This window comes from Rutidosis leptorrhynchoides, chromosome 2 (genome assembly GCF_046630445.1).
Source record: "Rutidosis leptorrhynchoides isolate AG116_Rl617_1_P2 chromosome 2, CSIRO_AGI_Rlap_v1, whole genome shotgun sequence".
NCBI classification, from domain to species: domain Eukaryota; kingdom Viridiplantae; phylum Streptophyta; class Magnoliopsida; order Asterales; family Asteraceae; genus Rutidosis; species Rutidosis leptorrhynchoides.
Window position 1 is genome coordinate 582422769 of NC_092334.1, and position 21143 is coordinate 582443911.

General features: G+C 34.6%; 1 protein-coding gene, 1 long non-coding RNA gene and 1 pseudogene across 2 annotated transcripts; 1 reads left to right on the forward strand and 2 right to left on the reverse strand.

Annotated features, from left to right (window-relative positions):
• Positions 1-8176: 8176 nt before the first annotated feature.
• Positions 8177-16996, reverse strand: LOC139889867 (DEAD-box ATP-dependent RNA helicase 10-like; annotated as a pseudogene).
• LOC139893255 (uncharacterized) lies at positions 13077-14403 on the forward strand. Its single transcript, XR_011774428.1, has 3 exons — positions 13077-13123; positions 13624-13692; positions 14121-14403. It is a non-coding gene; the product is annotated as an uncharacterized lncRNA (long non-coding RNA).
• A 731-nt stretch (positions 16997-17727) lies between the features above and the next one.
• On the reverse strand, positions 17728-19244 carry LOC139889868 (uncharacterized). Its single transcript, XM_071872786.1, has 3 exons — positions 18865-19244; positions 18625-18753; positions 17728-18538 (listed from the first exon to the last, which is right to left on the reverse strand). The coding sequence occupies exons 1-3, from the start codon at positions 19242-19244 to the stop codon at positions 17728-17730; spliced, it is 1320 nt and encodes a 439-aa protein (XP_071728887.1).
• Positions 19245-21143: the final 1899 nt, after the last annotated feature.

The following is a 21143-nucleotide window of genomic DNA, read 5'->3' on the forward strand; positions in this document are numbered from 1 at the left end:
ACATTAAAACTATGAACTCACCAACCTTTATGTTGACACTTGTTAGCATGTTTATTCTCAGGTTCCCTAGAAGTCTTCCGCTATTTGCTTATATGTTAGACAAGCTATGTAAATGGAGTCTTACATGGCATATTTTTCCAAGGAAACGTTGCATTCACCAAATCATCACCAAGTATCTTATTTTGACTGCATTGTCAACGGAAGTACTGTTGTAAACTATTATTTATGGTGATTGTCTATATGTAGAAATCATCAGATGTCGAAAACCTTTGATTTAAATATTCATTTATGGTGTGCCTTTTTAAAAGAATGCAATGTTTACAAAACGTATCATATAGAGGTCAAATACCTCGCAATGAAATCGATGAATGACGTGTTCGTCCATATGGATTTGGCGCGATTGTCACAGCATAGCAAATAATTTTCAAAATTTGACAAAATAGGTCAGAAGCCAAACACGGCAAATGCCGCGCCGCGGCCCCTGGTGTCGCGCCACGCCAATAGGCGTGGCCTGGTGCCTGGTCTGTTTTAAAAGTTCAAGTCTCAACCAAACTTCAATTTAGCACAAATTACAAACCGTAAACACTTAGAACATGTATCTTATATCGTTGGAAAGGTATTTTGACGAGGAACACAACTAAACACTTTTCATCACACAAAAATATCATTTACAATAACCGAATTCTCGTCAAGTGATCATTAAAGGTTCGTTATCAAGGTTTCAAGTTCGTAAAACGTATTTTATGATTCGGGAATCCAATTTACACATACGATATGCCGTTTCGAAGGTAATTAAACATACATTGCAACTAAACACTTACCATTTACATTTCATGGCATTCAAGCATCAAAAAGTTCGTTTTTAGTCTATCAATCCCTAACCAAAATTTACAAAAACAATACTCATGTGTTTGAAGTTTTCTTACTCAACCTACGCATCAAAACGGAGTTAGTGATACTAGTAACACAATTAAAACATGAACTTTAGCATTTAAACAACATTTAATCTTCCAAAATGCAAGATTAAACAAACTCATTTCAAATGTTCAAACTAGTTACTCAAAACAACAAATCGAGCAAACAAAACATATATTCATGTTATACACGAGCCATAGACACTAACTAACACCATTTCAAGTATATAAAACGAATTTAGAGAAAATCTAGTATTTTAGAAACGTTACCCAAACTTGATGAAATTGGTACCAAAATGTAGAGGATGAAGAGAGGATCACGAAAATGTAATTTGTTTTGGTGTTTGCTTCTTGATTCGGTTTTAGATGATGATTTTGTGAAGATGGGTGTTTGAGTTCAAAAATGGAAGATGAGAAAGAGAGAAAGAGGAGGTGGGAGATGAATGAAATGAATAGATGAGAAGGGTGGGTTGACTAGTTGACCTAGTCAACTAGTTTGCCCACTTGACAACCTCGGTCCCTTAAGTTTCAAAGCGGGTGCGTGAATTAAACAAAAGAATATTTTAAAACGCTAGAGTAAACGTGAGATATCATAATTAAATAACGGAAATATTAAGAACGCTAGTCAATGGAAGATACAAATTTAAATAACGAAAGATATTATTTTTTTTTAAAAAACGGTGTTAAAATAATTAACCGAAAAAACGCGAGATGTTACAACGGGCACAACAAATGGCTTGCCAGCCCAAACGGCCTGCTCATATGTCCTGCCAGCCGTATGCATGCAATTTCCAAGTCTATTTAAAGGGCTTTTTGCATTCATTTTTACACACACTCAATTTTTACTTCAATTTAAATTTTCAAGTTTTTTAGTTAGTTTTTAGTAGTAGCTAGCTTAGCTTTTATTTTCCGGAGGATATCCCGGCGAGTCCCTGCGATCTCGGGCAGATTTCTTCAGCCTTCTCATGTTAATCCGAAATGCTTGTCTTATTAATTAAACATGTATTGTTATCATTTTGTGTTTAATAATGCGTCTGGATATTACCATGTTAGCTTAATTAATATGTATGTTGCCATGATAGAAGTTTGGGTTAGCGTAGTTATGTTAAATTAGTACGGTTACCATTGTTATACTGAACTTGTGATTCCGATAGATTTGTATGCTAGCATCTTAAGGATTGATCAACCTAGGTTGTGACCAGGATTTTTCCACCTATATGGCTATATGAACTTATCTACTTCATAGGATCAAGACCTCTGGTTATACTGTATTTGAAGATTCAATGAACTCGGTATGGCTGGAGTTCCCGAGAGGCATCTAATGCGCTTTTAGAACACGGAACTTGGGATTTGAGACATGAATGACCTATTATGCCTATTGACTGTTCTGAAGAGACCTCATAGGAGCTGTTAAGATCTAGTTAGTGCCTTGACTGTATGACCTACACCTATTAGCCCAGATCTACACTATTCTAATCATAGCTTTAATATAAACATAATTATCTTTACATAGCCTAAAGCCCTAAACTGATATCTTGATCAACATTTCCTTGATCTGCATACTCCGGATATCCTTCTACTTTCTTTACTTTTCTGCAATTAGGACTATTAGCTTAAAACCAACTACTATAATTTATCTAGGTAATTTAACCAAAGACGATTATCCACTTGATCTTCAATTCGTTAAACCATTCAAAAGTACGATCCTAGATTAACTTACACCTTCTACCTTAGAAAGTTAAAAGTAAATTTAGGCCCCGCAAAAATATAAATAATAAACCACTATTCTCTACTCTGATTAGCTGATTCTGACGCATTGCAGCCTAACGACACTGCATAAATAAAACCGCCTGTTTCGGTCATATCATAGTAAGAACAGAGTTTTTGGCGCCGTTGCCGGGGATCAAATATTTCGATTGAGAGATTTTAAACAGACAAAAGTATTGTTTGGTGGTGTCTACGAAAGACAATTATACACGGACTTAGTTGTTGGATTTTCTGAACAATGTCCAATTATATTGGAACCAAAAGGATCCTGCCTCTCCGTAGTCGATCTGGCCACTTAGATACGAAGTAATCTGTTAAAGGTCAAATCAATTAAAATATCCGATAAGGTTAGCGACCGAATTTCAAGAATAATTGTTTTTATTAAATTATCGATCCTTTTAGTCAATTGAAATTTTCTAGAAGTTACTTTTTAAGTCTTTTTAAACAGAAAATCTAAAAATGGAACAACAAATTACCCTTGCTTCTATGCAAACGTAATGCTTAGAAGAAAGAGGAGGACCAATCACCTTAGGAACCGAAGGAATTCCTGAAATCAGTTCACACATGATCAAATTGGTCAGTATGGTGTGTAAATTTCAAGGATTTTCGACTGATAATCCGAACTTTCACCTGAATAAATTTATCAGTCTGGTTGACTCTTTTAAGAAGGAAGAAAACGAGAAAAATATTTTGAAACTTCATCTTTTTCAATATTCTTTGTCTACATGCGCTTTAACATGGTTTGATGAGCTTAAACCTAATTCAATACATTCATGGGAGGAATTAGCCACAAAGTTTTTAAACAAATTCTATCCACCCTCAATGCAAACCTGTTTAAGAAATAACATCACAAACTTTTCTCAAAAAGAAAACGAGTCATTGTGTCTAGCATGGAATGGAGTAAAGATGATGCTTAAAAGATGTCCAAATAATTCGTTAAGCCGGACAGACATAACCTGCACGCTTTACAATGGTTTGACCAAAGATGATAAGTCTCTCCTAGACATGGCCTTGCAAGGCAATTTCATGCCACGAACATCAGGCGGAGCATGGAATCTCTTAGACACAATAGCTGCACAACATGAAGATTGGAACAATGAAGCTACTGAGAAGGATGATGTCTTCACTCATACGGTAAAAATGTTAGAAACCAGGTTACAAGATCTCACCCTCACTCTTTAAAGTTTATCAATTCCTACAAGTCCCGATGCTGCTACTAAAACCAATCTAAGGTATCCTTACCCTAGATGGGCATATAAACAGCAAAATAGCTCGGACTCTAATATAATCCTCCCAGTACATCAATCTACTCCACTCTAAGGAAACTTTAGTCAACTTTATGAAAAAGTAATACATGATAAACCTTCAGGTCATAGAATGCCAAAATAAGTTTGATACTTTGATAAAGACCTTTAAGGAATTAATAACCAATTTTCAGCTTACGCTTAAACGATTAACCACTAAAGTTGAAACAGAATGTAGTGAGTTTGATGCCCTAGTAGTCACTAGAGGTGGGAAGGAAACAACTATTAATATACACATACAAGATTTTTTCGATACGGAACCTGTGCCAATTGACCCAGTTGTCAATCCACCGGAACCTATCTCTCCCAAAGCTCTGGAGATTATTCCGCGAGCCTGCATACCTTTTGAAATGTCCCGTTCTTATTGATTAAAAACGTTCCATATTAATTGATTTCGTTGCGAGGTTTTGACCTCTATATGAGACGTTTTTCAAAGACTGCATTCATTTTTAAAACAAACCATAACCTTTATTTCATAAATAAAGGTTTAAAAAGCTTTACGTAGATTATCAAATAATGATAATCTAAAATATCCTGTTTACACATGACCATTACATAATGGTTTACAATACAAATATGTTACATCGAAATCAGTTTCTTGAATGCAGTTTTTACACAATATCATACGAACATGGACTCCAAATCTTGTCCTTATTTTAGTATGCAACAGCGGAAGCTCTTAATATTCACCTGAGAATAAACATGCTTTAAACGTCAAAAAAAGGGTTGGTGAGTTATAGGTTTAACCTATATATATCAAATCGTAACAATAGACCACAAGATTTCATATTTCAATACACATCCCATACATAGAGATAAAAAACATTCATATGGTGAACACCTGGTAACCGACATTAACAAGATGCATATATAAGAATATTCCCATCATTCCGGGACACCCTTCGGATATGATATAAATTTCGAAGTACTAAAGCATCCGGTACTTTGGATGGGGTTTGTTAGGCCCAATAGATCTATCTTTAGGATTCGCGTCAATTAGGGTATCTGTTCCCTAATTCTTAGATTACCAGACTTAATAAAAAGGGGCATATTCGATTTCGATAATTCAACCATAGAATGTAGTTTCACGTACTTGTGTCTATTTTGTAAATCATTTATAAAACCTGCATGTATTCTCATCCCAAAAATATTAGATTTTAAAAGTGGGACTATAACTCACTTTCACAGATTTTTACTTCGTCGGGAAGTAAGACTTGGCCACTGGTTGATTCACGAACCTATAACAATATATACATATATATCAAAGTATGTTCAAAATATATTTACAACACTTTTAATATATTTTGATGTTTTAAGTTTATTAAGTCAGCTGTCCTCGTTAATAACCTACAACTAGTTGTCCACAGTTAGATGTACAGAAATAAATCGATAAATATTATCTTGAATCAATCCACGACCCAGTGTATACGTATCTCAGTATTGATCACAACTAAAACTATATATATTTTGGAATCATCCTCAACCCTGTATAGCTAACTCCAACATTCACATATAGAGTGTCTATGGTTGTTCTGAAATATATATAGATGTGTCGACATGATAGGTCGAAACATTGTATACGTGTCTATGGTATCTCAAGATTACATAATATACAATACAAGTTGATTAAGTTATGGTTGGAATAGATTTGTTACCAATTTTCACGTAGCTAAAATGAGAAAAATTATCCAATCTTGTTTTACCCATAACTTCTTCATTTTAAATCCGTTTTGAGTGAATCAAATTACTATGGTTTCATATTGAACTCTATTTTATGAATCTAAATAGAAAAAGTATAGGTTTATAGTCGGAAAAATAAGTTACAAGTCGTTTTTGTAAAGGTAGTCATTTCAGTCGAAAGAACGACGTCTAGATGACCATTTTAGAAAACATACTTCCACTTTGAGTTTAACCATAATTTTTGGATATAGTTTCATGTTCATAATAAAAATCATTTTCTCAGAATAACAATTTTTTAAATCAAAGTTTATCGTAGTTTTTAATTAACTAACCCAAAACAGCCCGCGGTGTTACTACGACGGCGTAAATCCGGTTTTACGGTGTTTTTCGTGTTTCCAGGTTTTAAATCATTAAGTTAGCATATCATATAGATATAGAACATGTGTTTAGTTAATTTTAAAAGTCAAGTTAGAAGGATTAACTTTTGTTTGCGAACAAGTTTAGAATTAAGTAAACTATGTTCTAGTGATTACGAGTTTAAACCTTCGAATAAGATAGTTTTATATATATGAATCGAATGATGTTATGAACATCATTACTACCTCAAGTTTAGTAGGTAAACCTACTGGAAGTGACAAGAAATGATCTAGCTTCAAAGGATCTTGGATGGCTTGAAAGTTCTTGAAGTAGGATCATGGCACAAAAACAAGTTCAAGTAAGATTTTTACTCGAATTAAGATAGTTTATAGTTATAGAAATTGAATCAAAGTTTGAATATGAATATTACCTTGAATAAGAAAGATAACCTACTGTATATAACAAAGGTTTCTTGATCTTATATGATTACTTGGAATGGATTAGAAAGCTTGGAAGTAAATTAGTAAACTTGAAGGGATTTTTGAAGTGTTCTTGAAGTGTTCTTCCTATGATGATTATAGCTTGATTCTTGAAGTGATTTTTGATGAAGATGATGATTAACTACTGGAAAAATACGTTCATAATAGTGTGTGTGTGTGTGTGTGTTGAGAGAGAATTAGAAAGAGAATTGGAAGTGAAATGGAGTGAATGATGAGTGGTAATTGGTGAGTGGTGAGTGGGGTTAAAAGGAGTTCTAGTTAGTTGACTAGCTCATGGTAGAAGTTAAAATTGATTAGTCATACATGACATAATCAAGAGTGGAATCCCATGCTAGTTCCTATTGGTATATACCCATAGTAAGTACGTTTTGAAGCTGTGTATAATACGGGTAAGAATACGACTAGAATTCTTGATGAAAGAAAAGAATGGGAAAGTAACTGTAACCATTTTCGTTAAGTATGAGTGTTTTGATATATGTCTTGAAGTCTTCCAAAAGTATTTTAATACATCTAAATACACTACATGTATATACATTTTAACTGAGTCGTTAAGTCATCGTTAGTCATTACATGTAAGTGTTGTTTTGAAACCTTTAAGTTAACGATCTCAATTAATGTTGTTAACCCATTGTTTATTATATCTAATGAGATGTTAAATTATTATATTATCATGATATTATGATATATTAATATATATTAATATGATATATATACATTTAAATGTCGTTACAACGATAATCGTTACATATATGTCTCGTTTCGAAATCCTTAAGTTAGTAGTCTTGTTTATATGTACATAACTCATTGTTAATATACTTATGGAGATAATTACTTATCATAATCTCATGTTAACCATATGTATATCCATATATATATCGTCATGTCGTTTTTACAAGTTTTAACGTTCGTGAATCGCCGGTCAACTTGGGTGGTCAATTGTCTATATGAAACATATTTCAATTAATCAAGTCTTAACAAGTTTGATTGCTTAACATGTTGGAAACATTTAATCATGTAAATATCAATCTCAATTAATATATATAAACATGGAAAAGTTCGGGTCACTACACCTTTCCCAGGTAGGCTTAGGAAGGAAAAACAGGAAGTGCAATTCGCTAAGTATTGGGATATTATTAAGGATTTGCATTTGAATGTACAACTAGTAGATGCTTTAGTAGAAATGCCAAACTGTGCTAAATTTTTCAAAGAATTGCTTTCAAACAAAGAGAGATTAAGAGAGATAGTTAGTTTATCCTTAAGTGAGGAATGTTCATTAGTGTTACAGCATGGTATTCCCCCTAAGTTAGGAGATACAGGAAGATTCATGGTACCTTGCTACCTGCAAGATGTCCAAATTAACAATGCGTTAGCAGACTTAGGAGCCAGTGTAAACCTAATGCCCTATTCATTATTCAAAAAACTACGATTAAATGACTTAAGACCTACCAGAATGACTATCCAACTCGCGGACAGATCAGTCAGGATTCCTCTAAGAATAACTGAAGATGTCATAGTCAGAGTGGATAAGTTTGCATTCCCCGTTGATTTTGTCATTATGGATATCGAGAAAGACACGAAGGTCCCACTCATATTTGGCAGACCATTCTTGAATACTGCCAAAGCCATAATTGATGTACATGAGAAATCACTGAAATTAAGAGTTGGAAGTGAAGAAGTCACATTTAATGTTGACCGACTCATGACCCATCCTAGCGAAGAAGATCTTAATCTCTTTGATTCTTTTCAAGAACTCGTCAACGAATATCTGGAGGATACCATGGCTATATGCAGTCAAGATCAAATTTCTAAGGATCTGTTCTTTACACCTCCTGAAGGAAATCTCGACAGCCATTCAGCCATAGATCCTAGTCAATATAAATCTCCCCTCTCCGAAAGTAAATTTCTTGGCAAAACTATCTAGATAGCACCGCTAGGTGAAGGCATTCCCCTACCTCTGTTAAAGAAAAGACCGAATGAATAAACGAATTTCATCCCGGTATTTCAGGAACCACAGTTAAATGAGGAACGTGATGAAATTCCTAAACCCACCTTCGAAACTAAAGAAGAAGTTTCTGAAGATGAAGCATTAAGAAGGACAATTTCCAGAACCAAAGAACAGATAGCATCAGTTACCACTATCAAGGAAGAAGAATCAGAATTCCATGAGAGATATGACTCGTTAGACAGAAAGGAGATATCAAGAATGAAGCCATCTATCGAGAAACCTCCGGAATTGGAATTGAAGAAGTTGCCCGAGTATCTGGAGTATGCATTCTTAGAAGGAGAATCGCAATTACCTGTAATCATTTCGAAAGATCTCACGCCACATGAGAAGGCCGAATTGATTAAGGTTCTAAATCACATAAGAAAGCATTTGCTTGAAAGATTTCCGACATAAAAGGAATCAGTCCCAATTATTGCACCCACAAGATCTTCATGGAAGATGATTTCAAACCATCAGTTCAGAGGCAAAGAAGGGTCAATCCAATGATTCAAGAAGTCGTCAAGAAATAAGTAATCAAACTTCTGGATGCCGGTCTAATCTATCCTATTTTCGATTCGCCATGGGTCGGTCATGTTCAAGTGGTACCCAATAAGGGAGGAATGACCATAATAAAAAATGAGAATAATGAACTTATTCCAACTCGGGAGGTCACCGATTGGAGGGTTTGCATAGATTATCGTAAATTAAATGATGCAATCCAGAAAGATCATTTTCCATTACCGTTCATTGATCAAATATTGGAACGCCTATCAAAAAACGAGTTCTATTGTTTCCTTGAAGATTTTTCCGGCTACTTTCAAATTTCTCCTCGATCCAAAGGACCAAGAAAAGACAACCTCACTTGTTCTTATGGAACATTTGTTTATCGACGCATGCCCTTTGGGTTATGCAATGCACCAGCTACATTTCAGCGATGCATGGGAGCAATATTCCACGACATGATCGAACGTAGTCTTCATGGATGACTTCTCAGTCTTCGGTAGTACCTTTGAGTCGGGCCTTTCTAACCTTGACAAGATGCTCACCCGGTGTGAAAATTCCAATTTAGTTCTAAATTGGGAAAAATGTCACTTCATGGTAAAAGAAGGAATAGTTTTAGGACATAAGATATCAAAGTCAGGAATAGTAGTTGTCAAAGGCTAAGATTGAGACCATAGCTCCGCGAGTAACATAACTTCCTCTTCTTGAGGTTCAATCTTTGGCATCTTTATGTCTGTACCATTCAACGAGAAAAAGTAATTATAATTATGCACGCTAGAAGGGATGTTTATGTAACTATTTTATAAAAGCAATTTAAAAGTTATTTCTCAGAAAACTTAAACAACTTCTTTAAGATCGAAAAAACTTACCATTAGCAGAACCAATGGTGCTTCCGCTAGATAACGGAGACAATATCCCTTGAAAAAATGGAATCCGAGGATCGAGTTCATCCAGATCATCATCATTGTCGCCAACTTCATCTTCGGTTTCCTTTGAGGAATTAGAAGGTGCAGGATTAGAAGATCCGTATTTATCACGGTTAAATATGTGAACCAAAGTATCTTCTGCAAAGCTAATGCGCTTTTTATGTAACGTCGTCGTTGCTTCCTCCGTTGTCTTATTCGAGCGCTCCTCATTAGTCACCGGCGACGACATTTGTTCGCTCCGGTGGAAAATTAACGGCAGTTAACAGCAATTTAGTGGAGAATTACCAGGATTAATGTGCATATAGTTCCCTCTAATCTCATATAAATTAATGATGATGTGGGTGTATATTTGAAATGGTTTACCATAATTTATTATGCGAGTATAACCAGGACCAAAATTATTTGCCCATAATTAATAAGACAAAAGTCTCAGTTTAAATTTCACTATATACAGTCAAAGTAGATACATATGCATCTGCTTTGACTAATTTAATATTTTAAATGTCTTTATTATGAGAACATTTTTAGAGGATTAAACTACTAGTTTTTAACACAACCTATGTGTTTATGAAACATATTTACTAAAGGTGCGCTTGAAGTGGGGGGGGGGGGTGTGCGCTTGAAGTGGGGGGTTCACCAGTTCCACCGATTACACCCTTAGAGTGATTCAGTCGATACAGAGGTGCACTTGAAGTGGGGGGTGTGTTGTCCCTATTGGGCTGGGCCCTTCCCCGTAAGGCCCCACCGTCGGGGCATAAGCGCCCCTTGCTACCCATATGTGAGGCGCCGTCTTAGCCTTCGCTAACCAGGATCGCTCCTACACCTATAGCGTTCGTGATCGGCCTCCTCAACAGTGTATCGATCGAAAGGCGGGGCGGCACATCCCCCAACCAAGGGAGTGGTTACGTCCAGTTTGCCCCCTTGTTCCCGACATGCTATGGTGCCCCGGGGTGGGTAGGAGCAGGTTGAGTTCGTATCGCCACGGAGCAATAGCCGCGTCCGGATCTGATCTATCTACTCGGCAATTCATCCAGTGACTCATCTTAAAACATATTTCCATAATTGATGTAATTATTTTGATTTTAGTATAAAACCAGTATCGATAATTAAGATTTTCCAATCTTTTAAAACGTTATATTTTTCATTCATAGAACTTTAATATATCTTTAAACTTTCACCTCTTCTGAAATATCAATCTCGACATCCACCAAAAATTAAATGTTGGAGGTTGATTTTCTTTCAGATTAACCGACCCTTCGCACATGTAAAGCGTTTACGATACTCAGAGCCACATTCACTTTCAGATGCAAATCGATTACTCGTGAAAACAAACACAAACGAAAATTCGGCATGCACATGTAAAGACGTAAAGTTTCTTGTTCATTTTGAATTTTACATTCTTGAAAAAGTTTTTTTTTTCTTAAAAGGCAAGGCCCCAAAGTGAGGTTTGTGGGGATTGAACTCTTGAAAAAGTTTGTCGTTCGTGTTCGTTGTTATCGGGCATCACATGTTCCGTTGGCCACACCTCCTGCAACGACATTCTTCTAGATTTTATACTAGCAAGATATGAACAAGATTTACAGATTCATCTCGATTCTATACTAGCAAATATGAACAAGATTTACAGATTAATGAGATGAATCATGTAAACCCTAAACCCTAACAACGAGAAGAATATCGTTGCAGCCTCACCAACCTCACTTTAGGGCCTTGCCTTTCACGATAATAACGAACACGAACGACAAACTTTTTCAAGAGTTCAATCCCCACCAACCTCACTTTAGGGCCTTGCCTTTCAAAAAAAAAAAAAAAAAAAAAAAAAAAAAACTTTTTCAAGAATGTAAAATTCAAAATGAACAAAAAACTTTACGTCTTTACATGTGCATGCCGAATTTGCGTTTGTGTTTGTTTTCACGAGTAATCGATTTGCATCTGAAAGTGAATGTGGCTCTGAGTATCGTAAACGCTTTACATGTGCGAAGGGTCAGTTAATCTGAAAGAAAATAAACCTCAAACATGTAATTTTTGGTGGATGTCGAGATTGATATTTCAGAAGAGGTGAAAGTTTAAAGATACATTAAAGAGTTTATGATTGAAAAATATAACGTTTTAAAAGATTGGAAAATCTTAATTATCGATAGTGGTTTTATAATAAAATCAATATAATTACATCAGTTATGAAAATATGTTTTAGGATGCATGCCTTTAGTAAATATGTTTCATAAACGCATAGGTTGTGTTAAAAACTCGTAGTATAATCCTCTAAGAATGTTCTCATAATAAAGACATTTAAAATATTAAATTAGTCAAAGCAGATGGATATGTATCTACGTTGACTGTATATAGTGAAATTTAAACCGAGACTTTCATCTTATTAATTATGGGCAAATGATTTCGGTCATGATTATACTCGCATAATAAATTATGGTAAATCATTTCAAATATACACTCACATCTTCATTAATCTATATGAGATTAGAGGAACTATATGCACACTAATCCTGGTAATTCTCCACTAAATTGTTGTTAACTGCCGTCAATTCTCCACCGAAGCGAACAAATGTGGTCGCCGGTGACTAATGAGGAACGCTCAAATAAGACAACGGAGGAAGCAACGACGACGTTACATAAAAAGCGCGTTAGCTTTGCAGAAAATACTTTGTTTCACATATTTGACAGTGATAAATACGGATCTTCTGATCCTGCACCTTCTAATTCCTCAAAGGAAACGGAAGATTAGGATGACGACAATGATGATGATCTGGATGAACTCGGTCCTCAGATTCCATTTATTCAAGGGGTATTGTCTCCGTCATCTAGTGGAAGCACCATTGGTTCTGCTGATGGTAAGTTTTTCTGATCTTAAAGAAGTTGTTTAAGTTTTCTGAGAAATAACTTTTAAATTACTTTTATATAACGCACGAATCAGAAGGGCGGTTTTTGTCAGTTTTATAAATAGAAGGGTTGTTTATGTAACTCTATTATAAAAACGGTTTTTAACCTTGGAGCTTCTTCTGGAACTTCATTTCCATCTACGTGTTTCCAGAAATTTCACTCCTAAATTGTGAGAATTTAACCCTAGCGTGAAACAAAATCTCAATTGGAAGGAAGAAGGTGATAATCCCAACCCATTTTGGTGTTCTTGTTCTTGTTCTTGTTTCTTCTCTTCGAATCAATTTTGGTCCTTGAGGTAAACCCTAATCCGAATTTCATATGTTGATTCTTTATATATTGTAAGGGTTTGAGGTGGTTAGTGTCATTAAACCCTTTTCTATGAATTTGAGGTTATTAAACCTAGTAATTTGGGTGTGAAACCCTTGAAGGTGGGTTTTAGGTTGGATGATGTACTTTAGTCATGTAGTAATCAAATTATTATCAATTTCTTATGTACTTGTATGCTTGGTGTTTAAAATTTTCATAAAATCTGAGTTTTGACCTTTTAAGTGTCAAATTAGGGTTTTGGTCAAAATTGGTGAGTTAGTACCTAAATAAGATGTACTTGATGGTGTTAAGTATTGTTCTTGAACATGGTCACATTCTAAAATATGATAATTATGAGTCAAACCTAAATTGGTCATGTTAGTGCCACGTGAAATTGAATTAAAAAATTGTAGTAGACTTGTAAAGGCGATTTTATAGGAGTAAGTATCTTGTTATGTGTATTAGCTTATCGGAAGTCATTTCCTATAGGTTAATCGTTTGGGTGCTCGGAACTTGCGATAAAGTTTGTTGGCTGGCGATTGCTTGGTCAAGATAAAGGTGAGTTTAGTATTATTACATATGAATACGTATGTGATATATACCTTAAGATCAAGTTTGGAGGTGGTTCTTGATCTTAAGGTGATTGTGTGGCCTTAAGTCAAGTTCGGAGGTGGTTCTTTACTTAAAGGTAAGGTGATAGTCAAATCCGGAGGTGGGGTTTGATTGTGAGAGTTGGACAAGTTCCAAAATGGAATTTGTTCAATGGCGTAGTGGTCAATTCCGAAGGTGGGAAATTGACCACGAGGTGATATTAAGCATGCTTAATTGTGTAGGTGTTTGTATGTTTAATTGTATGCATTGGCTTGTTGTTGTGCACTTAGTTAGTGTTGGTACGCGTTTATGTATATACTACTTTTGTATGCGTATGTATTATTACTAATCTCACTAAGCAAAAGCTTACCCCATTTGTTATTTACACTTTATAGATTTTTATAGATTCCGGTGCTAGTAAAGGAAAGGGCAAGTTCGGTGACTAGCTTGTGCGTTGCGCTTGTGAGATGTAGAAGACGTTGCTTTTGGGAAGGTGATCTTTTGGGTAGTTATCCCGTTGTCAAGCTCATATTATGAAACACTCTTGTGTTTATAATAATGGTTCAAAATTGTAAGGTGTTAAACGGGTCGGGAAGACTCAAGAAGTTGTTGTCACTTATGAAGTTTTGTGAATATGTGTGTGTGTGTGTGTATATATATATATATATATATATATATATATGTTGAATTATGTTAAAACAGGTATGGTGTGGAAAATAAGTCTTGAATCATGTAATTGGTGTGTGTAAAAAAAAGTGTCGCTTTTCGAGTAATTTGTCAAGGTTCGTTTCACTAAGCTTAAACACTAGTGGGGTAGGTTGCAAATTGGGTGCTTCAGGAAACAGCTAAAAAGCATTTTAAAGTTCAAAATGGGTAAAACTCGGTCGACCTGAAACACTCATGTGTAAAACATGTTTTATTTTATCACATTTCTCGTCACATAATAAAGTAAATAGGTTTAAATTGTAGCACAATGCAGTGGTCTTACCGATGTGTTTTTTAATTTAATTAAACCACTCAAGCTCATACTGATTCATTAATGAGATAGCAACACCAGACCGCTCTGCACGTGCCGTTCTTCCCACTCAATGAACATAATCCTGAAATTCAATGAATAACTCATAAACACACCAATCTCGCTTATATATATATCCTAAAATAAAAAACAAAAGGCTCTTTTTACCTTTGGGTTCATGGGGATATCATAATTTATGACCATATCAACAAATGGAAAATCAAGTCCTCTACTAGCTACATCAGTACATATAAGAATATTACACTCCCCGGCCTTGTTCAGTGATCCCAGTCTTTTAGCCTGCTTTAACAAAAAAAAAAAAAAAAAAAAAAAATTATAATAAAACCATGAAAATATAACTTTTAAAAAACCGATTTGGTACCTGAGTCATTTGTCCGGAAACCGGGATTGCTCCAAACCCAAGGTTTCGAAGCATCAGAGCTAATTGACGGGTTGCTTCACATGTACGAGTAAAAACCATTGATGTGCTTCCAGATTTTTCAGTTAAGATATGCACAAGATGGTAGTCCTGTTGATATAATCTTATTTATATCCTATAAATAAACCACTATATAGAATAGATGATTATATTCCAGTATGGTTGGTTTACAAACCTAACAACATATAACTGTTGTTTCAAGTTACGAACGATGAGATCATGTGTAGCTTCAATCTAAAATAGATAAACAAAGAAATGGTAAGCCATCAAAAATATTCAACAACGGTGTAATTCTAAAAACATTTATAATGTTACCTTTACAGGATTCCTTAGACAAGCTCTCTGCAGTTTTTTCACCTAAAAAATGTTCAAAAATATATGAGCCCTTGTAATTCTCACACCAATAGTCATGATCTGATTAAAACTCTAATGGCAATCACAAATATTAACTATACAATGTAACAAAATAATTGTACCTTTTTAGTCATAGTAGCAGAAAATAAGTATGCTCTTCTCTCACGAGGAACGGCATTTAGGATCACATCAAGAGATTTCTCAAAATCTTCATTTAACAACCTATCTGCCTCATCCAATACCTGGCAATAGGAATGTCAAAATGTCATGCATATTAAGGTATATTTTATTGATGAAAACGTAATCACAAAACCTATATTTTAATGTTAAAATGCAATGGAAAAATTTAACTAGTACCATCAATAGGCTAACTTATCAAGAATGACTATGCTACACATACAAACTCTTAAATACTCATTTTCTTACCAAGTACTTGATGGTACGAAGAGAAAAGCCTTTAGTATTTGATAAATAATCTACAAGGCGTCCAGGCGTTGCAACCTGCATCAAAAGAATCCCATATAAGAAGTAGCACATGACAAAAAAAATCAAGTCCAGTGCTAAAATATTAATGTTTTGAGCAATTAAATCATCATTGTAAAGACAATTCGGCATGTGATTTAACTAATATATGAGAACATAAAAAACTAAACTAGAAAATATAAAGATTATTGGCAAGTAAAACTTACAACAATATGTGGTCGCTTTCCAAGTTCTATGCCCTGTTGTACTTGGGAAACCCCTCCAACAAGCTGCAAAATTGAAAGAGTTGATCATCACTAAAATCATGACACAGTATTTATTAACAATTGATATTCTTCGCACTCGAAGTTTAAACATAAATACATTAATAAAGAAATACCTTCATTATCCACTTTACATTATCTATGACACAACAATATTACAAATAACAAAAAATCTCACCACTGCAGACTTTACACCAATGCCTGATCCCAATGCCTGAAACTGTTCAGCAATCTGAATTGCAAGTTCCCTATAACACGATGAACCAAACACTAAATACATTATACAAAATTAAATCAATTTTAAAAACAAATAACCGAAACATGAAATTGAATGAAATTATAAACCTTGTGGGAGATAGAACTAAAGCAAAGAATGGTTGTGGAGCATTCAATAATGATTGAAGTATTGGCAAAGCAAAAGCTCCAGTTTTACCCGTACCAGTTTGTGCTATTCCAATTATATCCTTCCCTATAAATCATCATTAAATAAAAGACACAACTTCAGCTAAAGTATACCTATTATATGTATATATATATACAAATATATATAAATATACTTAAACTGATTTAAAGAAGTATTCAACCTTGAAGTGCTTGAGGAATGGCATCTGCTTGAATTTTAAAAGGAGTTTTCCAGCCCAAACTATCACAAGCTTCAATCAATTGTTCAACGATTCCTATTTCTTTGAATGATTTCACTTCTTTTTCTTCTTCCATTTTTGCAATCTGCAATTAATCATAACTAACTGATTTTTAGTCATAATTATCATAAACATCCATTAGAAATTTTTGAAAGCGTTTAGGGGCTACCAATTGTGATTAGACGACGAAATTATGGTTCTGCTTTAAGACAAGTTAAAACAGAGTTCGTGGATTCAAAAATTGTTTTGACGGATTGGAAATTGGGTTCGAGTAAAGCTGTGAATGGTTTAGGGTTTATGTTATTATGTACGTTTATTATAACGCAAGTATATTCAATGCATGGATTTATTACACTAAAATAAAATAAATAACTAAAAATTTCGTCAAACCCTTTTTTTCTTGGACCGTAGTCCAGTGGACAGCAACGTTTGGGCTTTCGTTATTTCATTCCTCTGGACAGAAAATTTTAACTCGGTTTATTTGATATTTAATTGACTCAACTCGACCGACTCGACTCGAATTCAATTAATGTTTCAAAACTTTATATGAATTTAGAGTTAAAATTTATTATTACTCAAGCTCGAGTTTGATACTAATTTAATCTGAAATATTTTGTTTCACCAACATTTTTCATTTAAACTACTTTTTTTTTTTTTTTTTTTGGCCGAAAAAACAAGAATATATTAAAAATTTGAAAGGGAGCATTCAAGAGGAAATGCTACCACAAATTACACAAAGTAGCCAAGAGCTTAGCACAGCTCTCACATAAGAATCAATACAAATTTTTCTGTGTTTGAGCACACTCCTTACAGGAATAGCTCCTTGTAATACAAGCCAATGAAATATTGCAACCTTTGAGGAGATATGGTTGTTCCATATGTGTTTTGCCCACAAGGGAACAATAGCGTTTCATCGCGAATTGGGACCCGAACACCATCTGATACGGAGTAAATGCCATTTGGAGCAGGAGTCCATTCCAAATTGTCCGTCAAACTGCTATTAAATGAAACAGATTGAAGCAGTTTGATCAGACTATCAACCTCAATGCTATCGTTTTGCTCAAGAGGGCGTATAACTGATAAATTCCATGATCTGTCACCATCCTCGGGTGAATTTATTTGGTAGAAATCCGAGACAGACCCGGTTTTCTGGAAAGATTTACGAAAGACAGCAGGGAATTGCAGTCGTAAAGGCAAATTCCTTAGCCAAATGTCATGCCAGAAGGAGATACGGAGGCCATTCCCAAGCTTCCATCTCCACACATTGTTACCCAATATTTCACACATATCATCTGAACGTTTTAGGCGAGTAAGATCCCTCCAAATTGGTGATAATTGAGACAAATTAGTATTGGAGATGCGTTCTTCCAGATTACCATAAAAAGAGCTACCAAAGGAATTAAACACGATAACTTTCCATAAAGCCGTTTTATTTGAATGAAGATGAGCCCACCATTTTGCAAGCAATGCTAGATTTTTTATCCGAAGAGGGATCACCCCAAAACCCCCATTCGCTTTCGGTTTACACACGTCACTCCATTTAACAAGCGCTAATTTGCGTTTAGAATAATTTCCACCCCAAAAAAATTCTTGCGTAGTCTTTCCAACTTGCAGATGACTGATTTAGGCTCTTTGTATAATGACATAAAATGTAATGGAAGACTTGACAAAAACTAATTGATCATCACCGCTCTTCCTCCATACGACAAACATTGTCCTTTCCATCCATTCAACTTTTTCTTAACTTTAAGAACCACCGGATCCCAAATGTTACTTTTTTGGCCATTAACACCAATGGGAACCCCGAGGTAATCGAAAGGAAATTGCCCAATACTACATTAAAACACATCAGCTAAAGGTTCAAGCTCGGAAATTGACATGTTTATACCATATAGAACCGTGTTAGTGGCATTCATTTTGTGCCCGGAAATTTCAAAGAAAAACAGGAAAACCTCTTTGATTCGTTGAAGTTCTTCAAGAGAAGGATGTGCAAAGATGATGGTATCGTCGGCATATTGGGTGTGATTGATGGTTTCGTGAGGTCCAAAAGGAATGCCTTTCAATGCTCCAATTCGTAACTCGTTTGAAAGGAGTTTACTTAGTATCTCGGTTACTAAAATGAACAAGAAAGGAGAGATCGGGTCGCCTTGCCTCAAACCCTTCTTCATGACTTTTTCATTTGTCGGGGATCCGTTGATGAGGACCGAATAATGAACCTCTGTGATGCAAGAACGAGTGAGAAACGCTATCGTATGCTTTAGAGAAGTCGATTTTAAGAAATACAACTTTTCTTTTTGATCTGAATGAATCGTACCATAACTCATTAAGGAGCATCACGCCATCGAGTAGCAACCTTGTTGGAACAAAAGCATTCTGGTTAATGCTTACAACATTGGGGAGAACAAAACGTATTCTATTAGCTAATGTTTTCGCGATAATTTCGTAGGGGGTATTTATCAAGCTAATGGGCCTTATCTGCTCTATTCTTTTGGATCCGTTGTTCTTAGGAATAAGAATGATAAAAGTAGAGTTCAAACCTCGCGAAAATAATGCATTTGCGTGAAACTGAAGCATCGTGAGTAAAATTTCTTCCTTAAGGAAGGACCACCCTTTTTTGAAGAAACCCATCGAAAACCCATCTGGCCCAGGGGTTTTGTTTCCTTCGCAAGAATCGATTATACCTTATATCTCGTCTTCATCAAACCAAACTTCTAGCGAAGAGGCCTGTTGGGCCGTAATTTTCTGAAGCCCAAGAAGAGCCCAGTTAACCCTTAACTCAGTAGAGACGTTTGAAGAGAAGAGGGTATCGAAATAATTAAGTACATGGTTATATTTTGTTTCAATTCGGCATTTGAAATGCCGGTTTGTCACGTGTCAATTTTGAGTGGTACGTATTGAAAAAATAGATAAACATGATCAATGCTATTAAAGGGGACAGTTGGGGTGTGGATTTTGACTGGAAATCGATATTTCGAATGCCAGTTATCCAGTAACATCTGAAAAAGTGCAAAACTTATTCATGTAGGCACAAACCGACATTTGGAATTGTTTGGAGTAAAAGTGGCAAACATGCATTCCTAATGCAAATTTCACTACGTTTATAAAGTTTTTTTTAAGAAAACTAGTTTTGTAAAACACTTGTAAACTACTACTATTCTAAAAAAAATCCGAAAACATGTGAGGAATGGGAATAAAGGTTTGGTCTTTTGGAGATAGCAATGCATGGGTACTGACTCTCGAGTACATGATTTTTGCTATAAGTTGGACTAATTAAGCTATTAACTGGGTGTTTTGGTATGTAGTTACCAATTATTAATTAATATCTATTATTATTATTATTATTATTATTATTATTATTATTATTATTATTATTATTATTATTATTATTATTATTATTATTATTATTATTATTATTATTATTATTATTATTATTATTATTATCATTATTATTATTATTATTACTATTACTATTATTATTATTATTATTATTATTATATTATTAATTATTATTATTATTATTATTATTATTATTATTATTATTATTATTATTAATATTATTATTATTATTATTATTAATACATATACTAATTGCAATGCAATTTTTGGTCGTTCCATGAGGGTGAAACGACACCCAACCAAAATTTACAAACCCTGCCCCTCAACTATTTTCCAAACTTCAATTTTTCCATATACTAATTGCAATGGAACTTTTAGTCGTTCCATGAGGGTGAAACGACACCCCCACCCAAAATTTACAAACCTTCCCCCAACTATCTTCCAAACTCCAATTTTTTCAAGGATAAAAATCGTTAAATCATTATTTTATTAAAAAACTTTAACCAAACTTCACCACAATTTTTACCGGACCGTATCTTCCCGCTCGCGAGCGCTAAATTTTTTCGGCACCACCGTTCAACTCCGAATAATTTTATGAACACAGCACAACTAACTATACGTGAAACGCATACCTTTTAAAAAAAAGCACTAAACACACCTACATCTAAAACAGTGCCGTTTTTGCTTCTATAATCACCTAACGCTACATTAACTATAGATATATATTATATGTTATGTATTATAAAAATTATCTGAAAAGTCTAATATTTATATGTATATATTCGATAAATTATATTTATATTAAAAAGTCAAAGTTAGTCAACAACCGATTTCTCCCCGAGTTCTCCGAGAACTAGGTTTCATTGGCTTGCCGAGTTCTCCCCGAG